The following is an 18,505-nucleotide window of genomic DNA, read 5'->3' on the forward strand; positions in this document are numbered from 1 at the left end:
TGGTAGCAAAACAGATTTTGGTTGTGGCTACCTTTGTTTGCCGATCAGTTGGATCTGTTCTAAATGATTGACTTTGGAAGCGAAGAGAATAATCCCCCGAACAATCATTTCCATTGATTTTTGCTGAAACATTGTTTGCCCAGTGCCGAATTTGCATACGTGAAAGATGGAATCCATTGTTCGTTGTAAATCCACTTCTTTCATTCATTTTCGATTAAAAATTGCCATTAGAAGGAGCAAGTTGTTGTTCTGTCGTAATAATTTTTTTCCACGTCAATGAAGTTTCCAAGAGGACCAGGTTTGGCGAGTTGACTGGGTTGATAAGTTTTTGGATTTATGCAATAAAGGAATTATCTTTTGAAAGGACCTTCAATATGATATTTGTTTGAAATAATACTTCCTGTAGCCTTGCCTGGTGTTTTTGAGCTGTGAAACATAATCGAACCACCTTTTTACCCTCGTGCCACAATGAGTTATTTCCTGTGTTACGTCATTAATAGCGTCACGTGACAACAGGTGAACTAGCATGCGCAGTAGCTTGCCGATTCGTCTACCTTTTCGTAAGCAGCAAGAGTAACTGCAAATGGCGTTGACTGAGACGTATTTTTTGTGAAAATACTTCATCGAGCGGTGTTATATCTGGGTTTTCTGAAAGAGCAAACGCCTTTTTACGAGTCTGAGGAGTCGTGAAGTTGTTGCTTTGAGCTACAGTGATAATTTTGTGGTGGGAATTTGGACTTGTTGTAGCTAATTGTAGAGTGCACGAGTTAGATGACTGTTGTCTTGCTCGACCAACCCTCGACCGACGTTGTTAGGTAAGTACAGTGCATCATATTTTCGGCTCCCAGGTACATTACCATGTCCCTGAGATAAAATAGATGAATGAACTTTACCGTACGCCTATTTTTGAGTCGAAAACCGCCACCTATTTCTATGCTATAAAACAATGTTTGTATGTAACTTTCAAGTTATAAGCTTACCTACATCAAGAGCTACTTTGGGTGACATTAGAAGTATCTTGCTCGTCGCTGCTATTCAAGCATTATGCTTCAGTTTAGCTAGATGAGAAACTCTCTACCGGCATGTTTCGTGCTGTTTCATGTAAAAGTGAAAGGAGATACCTTCAATGAATATGATCCATCTTATATGGCTGTACGTGTTGGGTTGGGGAACCATGGGCAAATGCCATGGTTCAAATCAACGCCTACACTAGCTTTGAAACGAATTTTCTTCATTGGTGGTGAACATCTAGTTAGCTTATTCGTCTGTGTTGTATTGTCAAGTGGTCTTAAACGAGTTTTCCTACTTTTGGTCCCATTATGATGCCCTATTGCGACTAGGAATTATATCGATCGACTGCGAGTTTGTCTATCAAATTATTCGTAATTTGACCTTTCTCTTCAAGGTGTAGTGGTTTCTGTAAAATTACAGCCGAATCAAGCCACAATTTTCAGTTTAAAATCGTCAAAAGCAAGTGGTTTCTTTTTATTATGGTTATACGTGTTCAAATCGCGGTACAACGGACGAATCATCTACCTATCTACCTAATCTACCTATCGGCTCCATTATAATTCTTTTTCCAGAAAATTTCTCTTACTTCGATATGATTGTTAACTTCTTTTTATTTTTCAACCTTCATTTCTCTCATGTTTATTGGGGAGTTATAGTGCGCGAAATGTTCACAATAAACCTGAAAAACCACATAAACATGTGCTTGAGTCCGCCATCTTGTTTCAGATTGTGTTTTTTTAATGCGACTAGGCTAACATCGAGATGTGTGCTGCTTCTTTTCCGTTGAGTTTATGTGGAGAATGCCTCAACAAATCTTATGAAAATATGGTTTTATATGTGTTCTTTTATCCTCTACAGAAACACTTATATTTTGAACTTATGGTGGAATTAGTGTAAATGTCGTATGAAGTCGCTACGATAGCGAATGTCGTTTTTGATCGGGAAGACACTTTCAAGTAGTATAAAAGAAAGAAAAATGATATGTGGTTAGGAAATGTTTTTCTTTTCTTCGTTTAGGTATCGATATTAAGCGTATTTCTGCTCCTACGATCCGAGTAAGGTGTGTCCTTGGCTTTAAACCTTCTCCAGTGTTCAAATATTTATCGTTTGCACGAATTGAACCCTTCTTTCGATCCGTGTGTATACCAAAATTTCGATTCTTTCTTTTCACTGTAATTAAGCTTCACGCCCGAGTTTCAGCGCAATAATCCCAGTTGTCTGAAATTGTGGTTTGGGCGAAACGACCCGTCTGATGAAAACGTGATTGTTTGAGCGAGCGAGCTGCCATCTGCCTTCGCTCTCTGCTTTCCTATGCGTGCTATCATTTATGCATGTCCATCGCTATATCAGCCTTATTTCCACATCACACCTATTAATATGTGTTTTAGGGACTGATTTTCTCATATTTAAACCGTTTCGTTGCAAATTTAGCTTCACCTATGTACGAGTACGAGCTAACGCGAATGGGAACACGTCGATCGGTCGTAAATATTCCGTTCCGCTTGGATTTCTGTCGCTATTTGCATGTATTTTTCATGACGTGTTTTTCGCTTTGTCTTGCTGCAGCGTGTTAAGAAATCGAAAGACAGGTTGGCTCCCCTTTCTCGTTCTTTTTGGACTCGAAATGCCCCAGGAAAGTTCTTTTCCGGTGTCAAATCACTAGGGCAGAATTTAGAAATCCAGAATTTCCAATTGCCTTTTGTAGATCTTTGTACAGTTGTCAAAATCTATTATTTGATGTGAGCTCTGGTTGAACATTTCCAGTTGCTTGGCTTGATTAGTTTTCTACAGTTATTGTCAAAAGCTCTTTCATCTCCAACCTATTCTTTTGTTTTTGTTTTTTTGGTTTTATATAGCAAGTTCTACTTTTTTTCCTTTCGAAACCCTGTTGCCATTACTGCAAAATATACATTTGAAGAAGTGGCTTAATATCAGTTGTGTCCGCTTTTATTTTACCACATCATTTGTTCCATTTAAAGCCCCAATTTTTCGCTATGTTTTGTTGATGGAATTAAGATTTATCAGGATTCATAAAAAATTAAGAAACAAGTAACAAGCCCCTTGGATAACATTGTACGATACAGTACATGATCTTACATAGCCGGCCAACATGGTTGTTCAAGAGCAGGTTTCACTTTTAACGTGGCAATTTTAGTGTAGAAGTTCCTAGCACTTGAAACATGGTTAAACCTGATATGGTGGGGTTACTGGGGTAGCTCTTTCAATTATTATTATAACGCAACTTTGTTTATTGGACATGTGTTGTTTAAATAGCAAGAATGTTTTCTTATTTTGTTGACAGTCCTTGCATCATGGACTTTAGAAACTTTCAGTGTATTTGTATTTTGGTGGCCAGTGTAAACCTACTCTATGTAAAGAACACCTATTTTTAAATTTCCTGTTTCTGATCTTCTGTAGGCTGCGTGTATACATATTATATCTATACATATCTGCTACAACAGTGCACATGCCTCCATTCATTATTATTTATAATTGTCTCCTGCAATTCCATGAATTTATATTCACCTCATTATCACAAAGGTAGTCTAGTTGCCTCATGTTGTATTTATTGCAGAAAATATTCAATTTTCTTCCTTTGAAACTGTTTCATTTTGTATGAAATTACATTCTATGCCCAGATTTGTCTCTTTTTCAACCTTGAATGATAGCTGTTCATGGCTTTTTGTTGTATTGCTTTTGGTGCAAGTTGAAAACAATATAAAGATATGTTATTTTTACAAGGGTTTATCGGTGGTAATCTAGTGTTCGGCCTATTCAGTTTCTCATTTCTCAAGTTCTGTATTGCACTGAGATCATCGATCCTATCTCTTGATAACCACTTGGTTGTGTTTTTATACTACCATAGTGGTTTCTTTCAGTTTGATAAGGTATAATATTTTAAATTTGCGTGAACTACACCATGTATGTATTGTCCAAAAGATGACAAAGAGCACATTATGTTATTGGTGGAAATAAATCATTCGACAAGTAAACTGAATGAAAGATCTTGGTTTCTCTTCATCGTAAAGCCCCATAGTTAGAACACAAATCCTTATTCTTGTACATGTGTACATTGTCTATAAAAGTACAGTATTCCATGGCAGATGTTTTACTGCATCATTTTTCCTGCCAGGAGTTCTGAAAATTTAATCTTGCATTAATTTTATAAATTTTCCAATAAGAAATTGTCCATATAAATAGCACATTATAATAGAAATCTATATGAATAACCTTACTGTAGAATCTCAGAAGAAAAAACCAAGAACCACTTGTACAGTGTGACATACATTGTCGTAGGAAATGATAAGGCACTTCCCAACAATTCATTTTGAATCGTCACACTTTTTTATTAACTTTATTCAGAGACTCTTAAGCTAAAAGCGCTTTGTTGCAGCTTGACAAAAAGTGCCACTGCAAATTGCTGCTCAGTAGTTTTAATTAACTTGCTCTGAATTGGAGCTTCATCCCACATACATGAAAGTTTTATTCACCTTTTTACAGGGTGGTCAATGTGCTCCCAAGAAATTCCTGCTCACAAGCTTTTATTGCAATACTTCCAATTTACTTGTACTTTATCATTGAAATATCAAAAGTCATACCTCTGTTTGAAAAGTACTGTCACAAAGACTGCAGAAGTGCTCTTTAGAGCAGTTGTTTTCCAGAGCATTCACCCAAGTCTAAGGTACTTGTAGGCAACAAAATGGCAAAAGTACTTGGGTATTTGGCATTTGTTGTGTTGTCACCCTTTCATTGTTCTAGTTCTGATGGCTACAGTGTAGACAAAATCCCTGATCCCCAGCCTGAAATAACTGACTTCCTGTCTCTTTTTTCTATCTGAATCTCCATTATGATTATTCCAACTCACTTTGTCAAATGTAGGTGATCTCTCCCGGAGCTGGATTCCTAAGAATCATGTCCAACTTTAGAGATAGATTAATTTATTTTTTTGTCCTTTGTTTGTAAACATACTCCATAAAATGTGGAATAAGGCATTTTTAGGTTGTCTTGCAGTGAGGACAACACGATGTACAAAATAAATATTTTTCAAGCATAAAGTTGCTGTTTTTAAACATATTGCTTCTTTGTTTGATATTCTCATTGTGGTCACTTTTGTTGGATTTTAAGGTCCCTAATAGCCCTGGTTCAATGGGTTTTCTTTAATATTGAGTTCGAAGCAGCACTTTAAGTATTAAACATCGTAAATAGACTATAGAAAGGTTGCTTTTGTTTGTGCGCCTTCACGCTAAGAGGTTGCTTACAGTGTAGCTTTAACACTCTCCCCCCAGCTGCCCCCCCCCCCCCCCCCCCCACATCCCCCCTCCCATTTTTGAGCTTCTGAATCAAGCCTTGTCTTCCTGATCCAAGGCAGGGAGCGTTTTTCAAGCGTTGTCTTATCCTCAGGAGGGGGTGGCCAGTCTATTTGACGTCTTGACTTGCGGAAACTAAAGAGTTTCAAAATGAAAAGACCTTTTACATGGGGAAACTGTGAAACAGAAAATAAATTTTGATTTGTGCTTGCTTTGCTTTTGCATTTTCAAGGTTTGGTTGGTTGGTTTGCCAAGCACAGTTGGGAATCATGGCTTCACATTTAATGGTGGTTAAGCTTCCATTCCCTGACAAAACATGCTGTTAAAAAGTAATGAGTGTCAACCTTCTGATAGAAACGGTACCCAGTCCCTTAACTATCTCCAAGCCCATGACTGCTGGATCAGAGTAAGTACACTGTATGTCCATGGTCCAGTTTCTTTCTACCTTATGGCCAGTTTTATATGTCAATGCAATACAATGGCCAATAGTCCATTTTACAGTGTACAGTTCAAGGGGCAAACGAGGCTTGGGTTGACCTTGTTTTGATACAACCCCTCCTGCTTTATTATGTTAATCCATGTTATTCTTATGCTAACTAGTAATTTTTAGCATGATTTTCATAAGAAAGGAAAAAGGTTTGTACCAAAACAAGGTCACCCTCACCATCACGTTCACTCAGAGGCTAGCTAGGGTACTACACTAGTGTATGCTCATAACTGTAAAATGGTCTACTTGTATGCTATAATTTTTGGGTTGATTGTTCTCACATTAAGCCAATGCTAAGACACAAATTGCTAAGACCCAAATAAGTAAATTTTTAAAAAAAAGATGCGATCTTTTGAATGTCTGTCCAAGTTTTGTGCTTGGCATTATTAAATGGGTGGGTGGAGTGAGGCCCTTTATATAAGTGACTCTTGAACTTATGTCAAGTTCACTCTTTGTTTTGAAAGAAAAAGTAAGATAATTTGGAAAGAGAACCAGTAGTAATGAAAGGCTTTTTTTACTGTTTCACCTTTTAATTTGTTTTCTTATCTAATCAGTTCCTGAATCAAGCCATCAAATAGCTAATTTTCTTGTTGCTCCAATTCTCGTTATCAGCACAAGGCCTGGTGCAGCACAACCATTTATATAGAAATAAGTCTAATTTGCTGGTGAATGATGACTTGTTGTCATACGAATGGATAAGTGCCAGGACAAAATTTGAAAAAGAGGCCAAAGATATGGTCTACATTAGGGTGGAAAGAGACATTTCATGCCTTTTGCATGCAAACTTATACTCACTGAACTACAGAACTGTTGTTGAAAGATGCTTACAACAATAAGTGGCAGTTACAGTGTATAACTAGCTTTGTGGTATCCAAAATCACCTGAATCTTGTATCCAGTTGGGAGCTCATAGTTTTCTACATCAAGTGTTAAAAGCTGGCAAGATATTTTAAAGAGGGTTTTTGCCTTGAAATCTTGCATTCACTCCCACACTCCTACAACAAGTCAGAGTTGTTTAATTTCAACTTGTTCAATTTTCTTTTAACACATGTATTCTGCGCAATAAACTCTGACACCCCTCAAAGGACAAGCTTGCTTTCCTGTCACAAGCCTCATATGATGCTGTTGTCTCTGAGCCACAATGGCCCTTCTTGTTGTAGTGTTTGATCTCAAACATGTGATTTGAAAAGAAGGCCATCACAGAAATGGCAGATGTGTTTCATTTTTTGTACCATGTGGTTGATAAAATGGCTTCGTTGTGGTTACCATTCTTGAAAGAAAGCAAAACCTTTAGACAGTTCAAGAGTAGAGGAGCAGTGAATAGTTAACTGGTCTGTCATGTAGAGGACAGGATTTCGGATGTTTTCAAGTAGTAAACTTTGAATATCCACTAGCAGGAGTCAGTAAATTGAGCATTTATTATGACTTTTACAGGGTAACACTAAACAAAAGGTTTATAATTTTAAAAAGTAAGTGAAAACCAACTGAGTATTGAGTATAGGCTACAATACATATAACAGATCCTATGTTTAATTACACAGTGGCTGCAACCATGTTATTTATTTTTCTTAAGTACGGCCACACATATTTAAGAAAGGGCAAAATGTTTGAAAAATTTCTGGTAGAAAAAAAATGCTGCTAGCTTTTATGTTGCTTGGAACTGAGTGGACCTTTAGCTACAGGTGCAGAGCACATTGTACTTCTCATTTTATATTAATAAGCATTGCTTTACACCTTGAAATCTTTGTGGATTTTGTTCTCAGACTGAATGAACAAAGCCATATTACACCCACTTGTAGCCTGAAAACATTTATGTCACCTCATCTTCAACAAGAAAGTATTATTTCAGTCTGTTGCTCAGTGGGTTTCGTTTTGTTAAACCTACGGTAGTCTTTAAGTCTATACTTGTCTTCTGTTTCTGACTGGCATGATAATTTCAGTGGTATACTGTAAGCAGTTTATGTTGCAAACTCAGCAGGGATTTCTTTAAGTCTTTTGTTATTTCAGAAGTCATAACTTTCTTTTGTTGTTATAAAACTAATGACCGTAAGATTCCTTCTGCAAGAATGGGTAATTGTGTGATTCTTAGACATCTCAGACTAAGTAACATTAAGTAATTCTTCAAGAAAGCAGTTCATGGAAAATGGCTTTTCGAAAAGTAATCCAGAAATCCATTTAGGAGGGATCACACCCTTGCTTTGTATTATTTTTTTTTCACTGAGTTGGACGATGATGTTTAATGAGATGATGCTACACATGGCAAATGACAAAACCACGATTTTAGTTTGACTTTATGATGAAGAATTGGACACTCAGATTGTCAAATTCAATTTATAAAATATATTTAAGAGTTTATCCAGTACTTTATTTCACTGTGCCTGTTGACATCCTTAGTTTTAGACCACTCAAGTACTTTGGTAAACGCACGTAGTAGCAATAAATAGGAATCTAACTCCACTTTACATTAGCAGGGTGATAGTAAATCTGGATTGTAAAAATTTGATGGAGAACATTCATGAATTGATTTCCTGTTACGTGTTTGTTGTTGTGTCTATTTGTAGGGTTATAATGTTCTTATGGCGTGTCACATTCCTTTGTCTCAAAGATTTTGTTTCATAATTAATGTTATGATTACTGTAAGGTGATATGTGCTTATTGAGAGATAGGAATGTAAAGTAATGTGATTTTATTTGCCCTTTGCCTCTACTTGTCATCTAAATGCTTTTGTATGAGTTTAAAATTAGGGTTGCCGTTTGACCTTCACATACAACAGGAAAATTTTTTACAGAGGGGATTCATGCTAAGAAAGCCACCACATGCAAAGTTCATGTATAAAAAAGCTATGTATATGTTTTTGACAGGCTTTATTATCTATAACATGCATGGCAGATGGCCTGTTTTACCTTCAGAAGATTTTTGTAAGCCTGAGAAGCATCATGTTGAAAAGAATAAGATGGTCATGGCATTCACATATAGCTTATTACAAATCAAGAAAAGTTAAGTCTTCAGACAGTGTTACTCTTCTGTTTTCTGCATCCTATATAGCTGTTTTCTTTTTATTTCTAATCAGTGTTTGTTAAAGGATGAAAATATACAAATATACAGAGTACATTTTACATAAAGATGCCAATCTGTGGTCTCATTGTGTATCTTGTGAATGAGGAATATTTTGATGTTCGCTTCAGACAAATTTCATTTGCAGCATGTATTTGTAACTTGACAGTACTTTGGGCTGGTGATCAGCTTACAACATACAATAGAGTTCTTTCACATACTCACTAAATCTACTGAAATATGGTTTCATCTCCTTACTAAGTCGTGTATAGCTCTCTATAGCGACATCCATGCTGTCCCTATTCTTAGTCGGATTTACCCACAACTGTTATTGCTTGTATAATACATGGAGCTTTAATACATAATATGCATCAGAATTCTCCTCATGTCCATCAAGCCAAGACTTCAAGATCGTGTTTTCTTGTTGTAATCACCTGCAAGAGTGACTGCGTTATCACCGTTTTAGAGATAAACTGTATATTACCATGTTGAGTTTTATGGGCGTGCACCGCAGTTGAAGAACTGCTTTAGTGTTGTGTGGCTCGGTAAAGTGTACTTGTCTTCTGTTAGGTTTAACCCAAGCAGAAAAGTTTTGAGCTTTTCATAGTTACTGAGTTAAAGGTGAATCAGGGGAAATTGTTTATTTACCTTAAAATAAAGTACTGTTAATTTATGTAAAAGGTAATATTATGATAATATGGCGGGGGTGTAGCAAAGCATTTGCCTGACTCTGTAAATTTCATTTACTGAAAAAAAAAACATTCCTTCCTCATCACTGAGTAAATGTGCCAAAACTAACAGACCTTTAGCATTTCTCCTTTCAAATCTCAATCACCAGCTGATTAGGGTGTGTTTAACAACTGCCTCCGTTTCTCTTTTCATCTCTGTAACATGCCAATTACTGCACTGCATGTCAACTGATTTGCTAAGAAAGGCGAGACTAGCATTTTAGTTTGTGAATGAATTATAGCCTTTATTTTGATTTAAGATTTATGACATAAATAATGGAGGTAATTATGTACTCACATGGGAATACTGAAATAAAGTTGTTGTTGCTGTGTGTGCATTTATCTAATCATTCATGACTTCAGTGCGGTAAAGCATTGCTTTTGTAAATATGAATCTGTGGACAAAAGTCAATACTTTGAGTTTGAGATTAAAAGTTTGCTTCCTGTGATATTCTTTTGTTTTCTCCTTGCAATCACCTTCATTTGGTAGGACCTATCTCTCTCTTTGTTTTTGGGTCCTTCTTTTGGTTTTGAAGATACTTGGTAGCTCAGATTAGTGACCTTAAGATACACCATTTCTCTCTCCGGGTATTAGGTGTAGACGACCATGTGTGCCACATGGTTATACAAAATTTAACCATGATTTCCCAGACGTGATACTGGTAGTCTACCCGTTCTTCTGAAGTAAGAGGCAAGACGCGTATGGGTAATACCCATACCTGTACATGGAAACGGTGTATCTTGAGGTCTCTAATTCCTTTCTTAATATTACAGTAAATACAACTAAAGAAAAATTACCCAAGTGTAAACTTAATGATAAACTTTTGGGTTCTTCCAATATGCCTTGTGTCTGATAAACAAGCCAGAATTTGACATCAAATCCCAAGTCATTTAGACCCCTTTTTCATAAACTCCTGTGTCTGTTAAAGACTTGTAAATGATCATCTGGGTTGCATTATAAGATTCATGAACAATTCAATTTACAATGCAACATGCAATTTTGAAAGTTAAGCTTAAAACACAGGTACCTGGGTCTGTCCCTGTGGTGTCTGTGCGAAGAAGGTATTACTACTTGTATGTAGTAAACCCCTTTTCTCCTAGACCATGTTATGGTGATATTATTACATGTATTTTCTCACTCTATGTCATCATTCAAATGAAATCGCTTTCCCAGAGCTTTTGTATGGTAATGCTTATTTCTCAGGAATTAACAACTAGAACATGGAATGTTCTTTGTGATATTTTGTTCTATGGCAATTATTAAGGTGTACATTTATGTCTAGGGTAGTGAGTTAGAAATACAAAGACTGTTTAACAAAAGGCCATTTTGTGCTGATATAGTTTCTTTCCTATCAACAGTCCACAGCCTGCGGAGTCTAGCACTGCACCCAAAATGCCCAGTATTGCATCCATCCGGCATATACCCATGGTAAGCTTGATTAATGTTAAACAGAACACTTGGGCATCAAGGCTGTTGAGTTTCTTCACTCAAATAAAGCAGTATTTTATGGCTTTCTCTGAGGCTGTTGTGCAGCCTGCATAACTGTTATTATTTATATCACAAACATTTTGTTGTAAAATCCTTTCTTTCAAGGTAAACTTTTCATGGCTTAAGGCTAATTGTTTAAAAAGCATTTTTAATGTGGTGGAAATAAAAAATGTCAGAATACTCTTGAAAACACAATATTGTTGGGCAAGCATATTTTAATATTATTGTTTGTACTTGTCATGTCCTGATCTGACAACTCTCATAATAATAATTATTGTTCAGTCTTCAAATTCCCTTTTACACTTGCTCTTTTATTTATTAACCTGTGCAGCATGGTAGATCTTGTTCTAGCATTACGAAAATGACAGAAGAGAGAGATTCATATGTCATCTTGCTAATGTAGAGTAATGCAAAATATGAAATATCGGATTATGGACACTAGGCCAGTATGCAGTGGAGAAAAATTTATCTTGATGTGTACGTCCTGTTTCCCATGAGCAATATTGCCTCACTTAAAAACCTTATTAATACTCGCTTGCTGGTTTGATTACGAAGCTGTTATTAAAACACCCCTTTTATTGGTCGGCTATTTAAGTGTAAAGAGACCAGCTGTAGAAAAAAATATTTTGCTTTGTGTCAGTCCTTTTGTGTAGCAAAATGGACAAAAGAGGATGTATTATTTGGCGTGGTTATACTTAGTGGTAAAATCCTCATCTGGAGAGCATACAACTTGTAAGAGCTATTATTTTTTCAAAACTTAGTTGGAATTGAATTCTTCATGTAGGGATTTAGTTCATTCATAGAAGCAGTACAAATTTATGTGCCTGCAGTTTTTTAATTCCACCCAGTTGTTTTTCATTTTGCGTGAAAATGAAAATAATTATTTTACTATAAAGTATCCTTGAAGATTGGAAACCCCCAGATTGATACAATGAAACCTTAGTGAGTGTTAAAAACAAGTTTATTATGATGCTGTAGAACACGACCCTGACTTTTGAGTCTGTGCAGTTGATGAAATCCTAAAGTGTGGCCATTTAAGTGAAAGCTACTGAGCAGTGCTTTCCTGTGATACTGTTTATTATGCTTTGCAAGGTGGTTCTAACTTTGAGTCTGCAGATGAAATCATCCTTAAGTGTGAACATTTAAGTGAAAGCTCAGTACTTTCCTGTGGTACTGTTTATTATACTGTTCATGGTGGTTCCAACTTTTGAGTCTGTGAATGAAATCCTATTGTGTGACCATTTAAATAAAAGCTACTGTGCAGTACTTTCCTGTGTTACTCTTTGTTATGCTTTGCAAGGTGGTTCTATCTTCTCAGTCTGTGGTTGAAATGAAATCTTATGATCTGACCATTCAATTAAAAGCCACTGAGCATATTTTTGTCTGGCACTGGTTATTGTAGTTTGCTTGATGGTCCTTACTTTTCGGTCAATATTGCTGTTATCTTTTCCACTTCATATCTTACATGTATTATTTTTCTCTTATCATTTTTTTTTATTCAAGGATCATAACTATGGGCAGCCGCCACCCATGACGCCCCCTGACTCCAACAGCCCTGGGCCAGAGGATGGTGATACTGGAAATGAAGACGAGGAGGATGACGGTGTTACGCGATGTATATGGTAGGCCTGAGGAATTGAATCATGGTCTTCTCATACCCTTTTCAGATTCATATTGTTGTTGGTCCCACAAAATAATTCAAATAAATTGTGGGTTATAAGAGAAAAGGTTTCTACCATTCATGAGATCAGTTCTTATAAGTCATTTTATTAAGGGTTGAAAAAAAGGTAGTGCTTGGATTTGATGTGTCAGAGTAGAGATCATGGTTTTACACAGTTCTACATTATGATGTTAATCTTCAGTTAAATTTGCCCGATGTAGCATTCTGAGTCACAATTGTTTCTTTCTTTGCAGTGACTTTGATCATGATGATGGTTATATGATTTGTTGTGACAAGTGCAGGTTGGTTTCTTCTGTCATAGTTTTCCAATAGAGACACATGGCTGCAGTGTGTTTTCTAGCCGTTATAGAGCTTAACCAGCTTTTGCAAACAGCTGTTTAAAAACGAAACTTTGACACTAAGATTAGAAGCCAATCTTATTATTGCTTCACCCAGCTTTTCTTGGCGTTTGTGTATTTATTAAGAACACAATTGTTGTAGACCCCTATATTACAACCTGCCGTTTTACATTATACTACTTAGGATAATCTTTATTGCTCTTGCGATTTTTAGGCTGTTTCTTTGGTCATGAGCTAAAAAAAAGAGACCCTTCTTGCATTGTAAACATTGTTTTTTACCCGTCACTTTGAAAGAGGATGTAATGTAATGGTTGTCTTTTTGATGCTTTGCAGTGTGTGGCAACACATTGAATGCATGGGCATCAGTTCTGACGCAGTGCCAGAAAACTATCTTTGTGACCAGTGCCAGCCAAGGTACACCTGTAGGCTTTCTTGATAAAGGCATCTGTAACTTTCCCTAATGCAACCTATAAACTCAAGTGTGCTAGATAGATGACTGGTTAATGGACCCTTTCACAGTTTTGTCAAAGCAAGCAAAGAAAGAGCTCCCCAAATTTTTAAGGGCGTTTGTGTTGTTGGGGCCAAGTTTGTGCCACCCATCATACAAACATCTTGTGACTTTAAGGAACTATGTCTTTGTTCTATTTTTAGGCTCGCTTTTTGGCAGTGTAGTCAGATTTTCTCAACAAGTAGATAGTATACATAACTATTCATGGTAGGGCAAGGTAGCTATTACTGTTGTCTGTAATCATGCTGAATGAAAACTGAAGTTAACAGGGTAGTAAAAGTAAATTGTAAAGAAATGAACAATAGAGGAAGTAATTCTTCAGAAAAGCAGTTTTATGCACAGATCTTCACAGCAATGATGTGTAAAAACCGAATAACAGAGGTGAGAGAAGAAATTAAGATAGTGCTCTGAATCAGCGAAGAATTGACTCACTGTATTTTGTTGTCCATTATAGAACACTGGACAGAGAGCGAGCTCGCGCAATCCAGCAGCGTAAAAGAGAGGAACAAAGTGGTAAGTCCTTGACAGTTTGCCTCTTGTTTAAAAAAGAGTATGTGATTTTTCCAACCATGCGTATTCTTTGTCCAGACGATGACGACGATGATGAAGATAGTGAAGAAGACAGAGAAACTCCTTCTTACACTGCCATCTCCAATACACCGACAAGAATCACCCTGACAGCCAAAGTTAGCCAGAAACGAAAGCGAGGGCCAAACAAGATTACGGTTAAAGACCAGAACATTCCTCCTGTACAGGTATGTTTGTTCTTTTCTGTCTTGCTTTACATATCAGGAGGCAGTTTGGCTGAGTGGTTAGAGCACTGGACTTGTGAGTCTGATACCCTGAACGCTAGTTGGAATTTGTTCTCAGTAGTCCAGAGTTCAAATCTGCAGTCACGCTTGTAAAATAGCCAACTGGTTCGCCTCCTACAAGTTGGGATTTTTAACTGTGTCATGTTCCATTTTGTTTCATTATTTGTTTCATTATCCTTGCAAAGCTCCATAAGGGAAGAGGATAATTGAAGTATTATTATTATTATTATTATTATTATTACATGCATGCTCTCACTGTGAATTTTAATTAAGATTTCCCAAGCATAGGATACTTGAATATTATTACAACATGCATAACATCAAAAAGTTTTATTGTAAAAAGACTGATATGTTGATAACATTCAACAGGGTGAAAGCACTGACAAAGAGAAGAAGCCCAAAAGAAGACGGGTAGGTGCCTTATGCCCTTTCCTGTCTAATAGAATAATGATATGTGTTAAAGAACTTCCTGGTAAGGCTTTTCTGATCAAACTTTCCTTTCTTTCCTCTTTCTTTTATACAGAGACAGAAACAAAAACCTCCCCAAGGATTTGTCCCTGGTAAGTTACACTTTTCTTCTAAAGTTTCTGTTATTACTGTAAAGTGGTTTGGAAACTGGTTTGGAAGCTGGCCCTTTGGTGCCAGAGACTAACACCTGTTAGACTAGAAAATCGAAAGTTCCTATTTTTGGCAGCTAAAGTTTTCAGAGTGCATTTCAACTTGCAGTTGTGTCCTACTTCACTGTATCATGTACACATAGTCTCCACCTTGTTGTTAATACATTTTTTATGGTACTAAAGAGGGGATTTTATTGCAAAATAGTTTGCAAGACCCACTGCCAACTTTCTGTTGAAGAAGACCTCTAGAAGATAGACTGTTCCGTAATAATGGACAACTAGAGTTAATCCCTGTTATTCAGCTATTACTTGACTGTTTTTAAGGCAGATACACGTACATCTCTAAGGTGAGCGCCTCGTATCAGTCCTGAAATGTTTGTCTTAGCGAGAGCCTTCAAGCAAACTCTCCATTTTAAGCGCAGAGGGAAGCAAGGCACATGAGAATAATGTGAGCAGGCAGTGAATTCACCAGGGGTGAACGAAAAGAGAGTTATGGAGAGCTGTCTTGCAGGCTATCCTAGTGAGAGCTGACTGTACATTTGGTCTTGTTTATCCTACAGTTGTAGTTTTGAGCGAGATGGGGAATTAAGCTGCTGGCTCTCTGTAGATGTTTCTGACGTAATAATCTTGAATAAACGTGTTTGCAATATATATTGGCTTATATTTCAAGTTTTTTTCTCTTCTCCAGTTGATGAAGACACAAATGAAGCATGGGAGAACAGTTATAGTTCTTATGACCATTATGAAGAAGTAAAGGAAAATATTTACGGCAAGGAGCTTGAGGAGCTCCCACTCAACTCAGGACAGGTAAGGCTGAATAACAGACTTTGCCAGGTTAACCCTTCAAACCCCGGTATCCACGTCCTAATTCTCGAGACTGAGTTCCATACATTAACTTAAGTGGTCCAGAGAATTTGATAAAAGATCAAAGCATGTTCTCTTTGTGAAAGGTTTGAACCCAGGAGTCATTTCATAATTACATGTAGGTTGAGTATGACCGGCCAGGTGTCAGAACATAATCCTGAATACGACTGTTGTTGTTGACAGTGACTGACCTTGTTCTCTAGTAGTTAGTTTACTCACAGGTCCGTGACCAGAGTTAAATACCATCAACTGACGTGATACAACTCACTTTGAGTCTGAAGATGACTACCGCACAGGTTGTTGAAATGTCAGTCACTGTCAACAACAACAGTCCTATTCAGGACTACGTTCACCCGGAGGATCATCTTCAACCTACTCATGTTCCTTTTGCTGATCATTTTATTTATTCTTATCACCTTTCCTCTTCATGTTGCATTGTTATTGTTAAGAGAAAATTGAGATTGATCTCTCTTGGAACTTAATGTTCACAAAGTCCTCTGAACTAAATGGAATACTTTTTCGCAGGAAAATGGATACCTGCCAGCAGTTGCTGGTGATGATCAGCTCTGTAAAGTAGTAGAGGTGCAAAGGAACAAGAAGGTAAGTAATATTGGCTTTACGCATACAGTGGAGATGAAGATGCTGTAAATTTTCAGGTTATGCTGTTAATGTGATTTATCTGGTACAGGAAGAGAGTTTCAAACATCAAGTGGCAAAAAAGGTTCATTTAAGTTTGTTCTGTGTTGGATCTCCTAGTTCGAGGGGCTGTGTCATGGCTGTCTAGTTCATTTTGTTAAAGATGCCAGTTACACGCCCTTATTCACTGAGGAACTTGGGATATTACTTGTGAATGACAAAATCACAGCTTTATGTCAAACAAAAATGTCTCCCAAGTATTATATCAAACATTACAAACAACAAAAATGAACTTGGAAAAGCTGCTAGGCTAGCAAGTTTTCAAAACACACAATTGCATCCCATTTTAATCGTCTTCACATTTGTCCATCCATACCTACTTTTGTATCTGTCGTGTTATTTGAACCTTCTTTTCATGTTTTGAGCAGTTATTTTTATGTTCCACTCATTTTGGTGACGGTTCCAACTGAATTTTTATAAATTTCTTGGCACAGCTCCTTAAAATCTCAGCTTGATTATTGTCGTTTTTATTTAGGGCATTGTAGCTACAGAAGACATGGATAAGAACAAGTTTATTATCCAGTGCAAGGTTAGTCTGACAGTGTTGTTTAGGTTGTCCTTTTTTAGAGGTCTTGAGTAGCCTCCCTTTAGGCTTGTTATGGTAAATGGTAAAATTTGTAAGGTGCTCAATCAAGTAGATTAAATGTAACTTCTCTTTACACTGCATTTTATCCCTCAGACAGCCTTACTTGTAAGACTATTAGTAATTTTATGTTGTTCTTTTATTTCAGGGAAAACTTATGCTTCTTTCCAAATTTGAAGCTGAAAACCCTTTCTTCAAACGGTATTATTGTATTTTGTTTCTTTGTATGTGTGTTTGTTTGATTTTGCTTAAACGTGTTGTGAGAAGAGTTGAAAAGATAAATAAGGCAATGGGTCAAGACAAGGCTGTGCTCTGAAAAAAATTGTAGGGAGCCTAGTGCTCAGAACTTGCAAAATCCAGGGTGCCCAGCATATGATTTCTATGAAAAAAAACTAAGATTTTCCAGCTGCCCTGTAGCAATGTTAGGTGTCTATGGGCTATGGGTTGCCACTATGTGTAAAGGACAGCCTTGGGAAACCTTGCAGTGTGTGTTTCAGCCAGATGGACTGGCTGTTAGCTCATTTGGTTGAGTATCAGACTTCGAAGCAGTAAACTCAGGTAAAATTTCCTGCCAGACCAACCCTCAGGGTGTGGCTAGACACTCTAGTCTTTTTGTTGGTGAAGACAAAAAAAACCTTTAGGCATTGTCTTCCATCATTTCATTGAAATGACTCATTGAGATGTAAAAGTAACTATCACTGGCATTGACAATCCCAACTGACTGTTTGTCGTTTTTTGTGAAAAAGGCTAGGGAGGGGAGGGCACCTTGCATTTAAGTTAATATGACTCTTGTTCCTGTCCTTCCCCAGTGGATAGGTTTGCATCCAGTAAATTTGATAACGTCAGGTAAATTTACATCATTGCGCGGTTGCTAACAGCATTATTTTGATAAATATTAAGACCAAATTATGGGAAAAAAAATGGGACAGGGTGTAACTGGAACAGCAACATAATACTTGGATTCATTTACCTTATAGATCAAGTTAAGTTTGATAAGGCTCCTTGACCATCTATAGCTTGCAATAATTGTGTTTTGTTGTTGTCCTTACAGATGTAGCCCGTATGTATTCTATTACTCCAAACTGGACCATTTACAACTGTGTGTTGATGCTAGAACTCATGGCAATGATGCAAGATTTGTTAGAAGATCCTGTTCACCAAATTCGGAGGTTAGTAATCAGAATAAGGATGCACAGAAGATCATTAATTTCCATTCTAACTGCACACGGATAGCTGGTAAAGTGAGTTCTCTGTATTGTGCGAGGGTTTTAGCTATACCCCTCCCTTGTGGGGATAATCTTGCATAAGCGCAATATTATGAACATGACCAC

At 37.0% G+C, this 18,505-nt stretch overlaps 1 protein-coding gene across 2 annotated transcripts in view; it reads left to right on the forward strand.

Annotated features, from left to right (window-relative positions):
- The first annotated feature begins 537 nt into the window (after positions 1-537).
- Positions 538-18,505, forward strand: part of LOC140923726 (uncharacterized) — a 28,213-nt gene continuing 10,245 nt past the window's right edge. The window contains exons 1-15 of one of the 2 annotated variants that reach the window (XM_073373799.1): positions 538-815; positions 5,551-5,724; positions 10,946-11,015; positions 12,579-12,697; positions 12,990-13,037; positions 13,428-13,508; positions 14,057-14,115; positions 14,191-14,357; positions 14,784-14,825; positions 14,938-14,974; positions 15,720-15,838; positions 16,421-16,495; positions 17,067-17,120; positions 17,323-17,375; positions 18,226-18,343. In XM_073373799.1, the coding sequence (XP_073229900.1) occupies positions 5,651-5,724; positions 10,946-11,015; positions 12,579-12,697; positions 12,990-13,037; positions 13,428-13,508; positions 14,057-14,115; positions 14,191-14,357; positions 14,784-14,825; positions 14,938-14,974; positions 15,720-15,838; positions 16,421-16,495; positions 17,067-17,120; positions 17,323-17,375; positions 18,226-18,343 (1,116 nt within the window). In that variant the 5' untranslated portion in view covers positions 538-815; positions 5,551-5,650. The remainder of the gene's footprint in view (positions 816-5,550; positions 5,725-10,945; positions 11,016-12,578; positions 12,698-12,989; positions 13,038-13,427; positions 13,509-14,056; positions 14,116-14,190; positions 14,358-14,783; positions 14,826-14,937; positions 14,975-15,719; positions 15,839-16,420; positions 16,496-17,066; positions 17,121-17,322; positions 17,376-18,225; positions 18,344-18,505) is intronic. The other variant, XM_073373800.1, reaches the window with a different exon arrangement.

The sequence above is a fragment of the Porites lutea genome, chromosome 13, assembly GCF_958299795.1.
Source record: "Porites lutea chromosome 13, jaPorLute2.1, whole genome shotgun sequence".
In the NCBI taxonomy this organism is placed as follows: Eukaryota; Metazoa; Cnidaria; class Anthozoa; order Scleractinia; family Poritidae; genus Porites; species Porites lutea.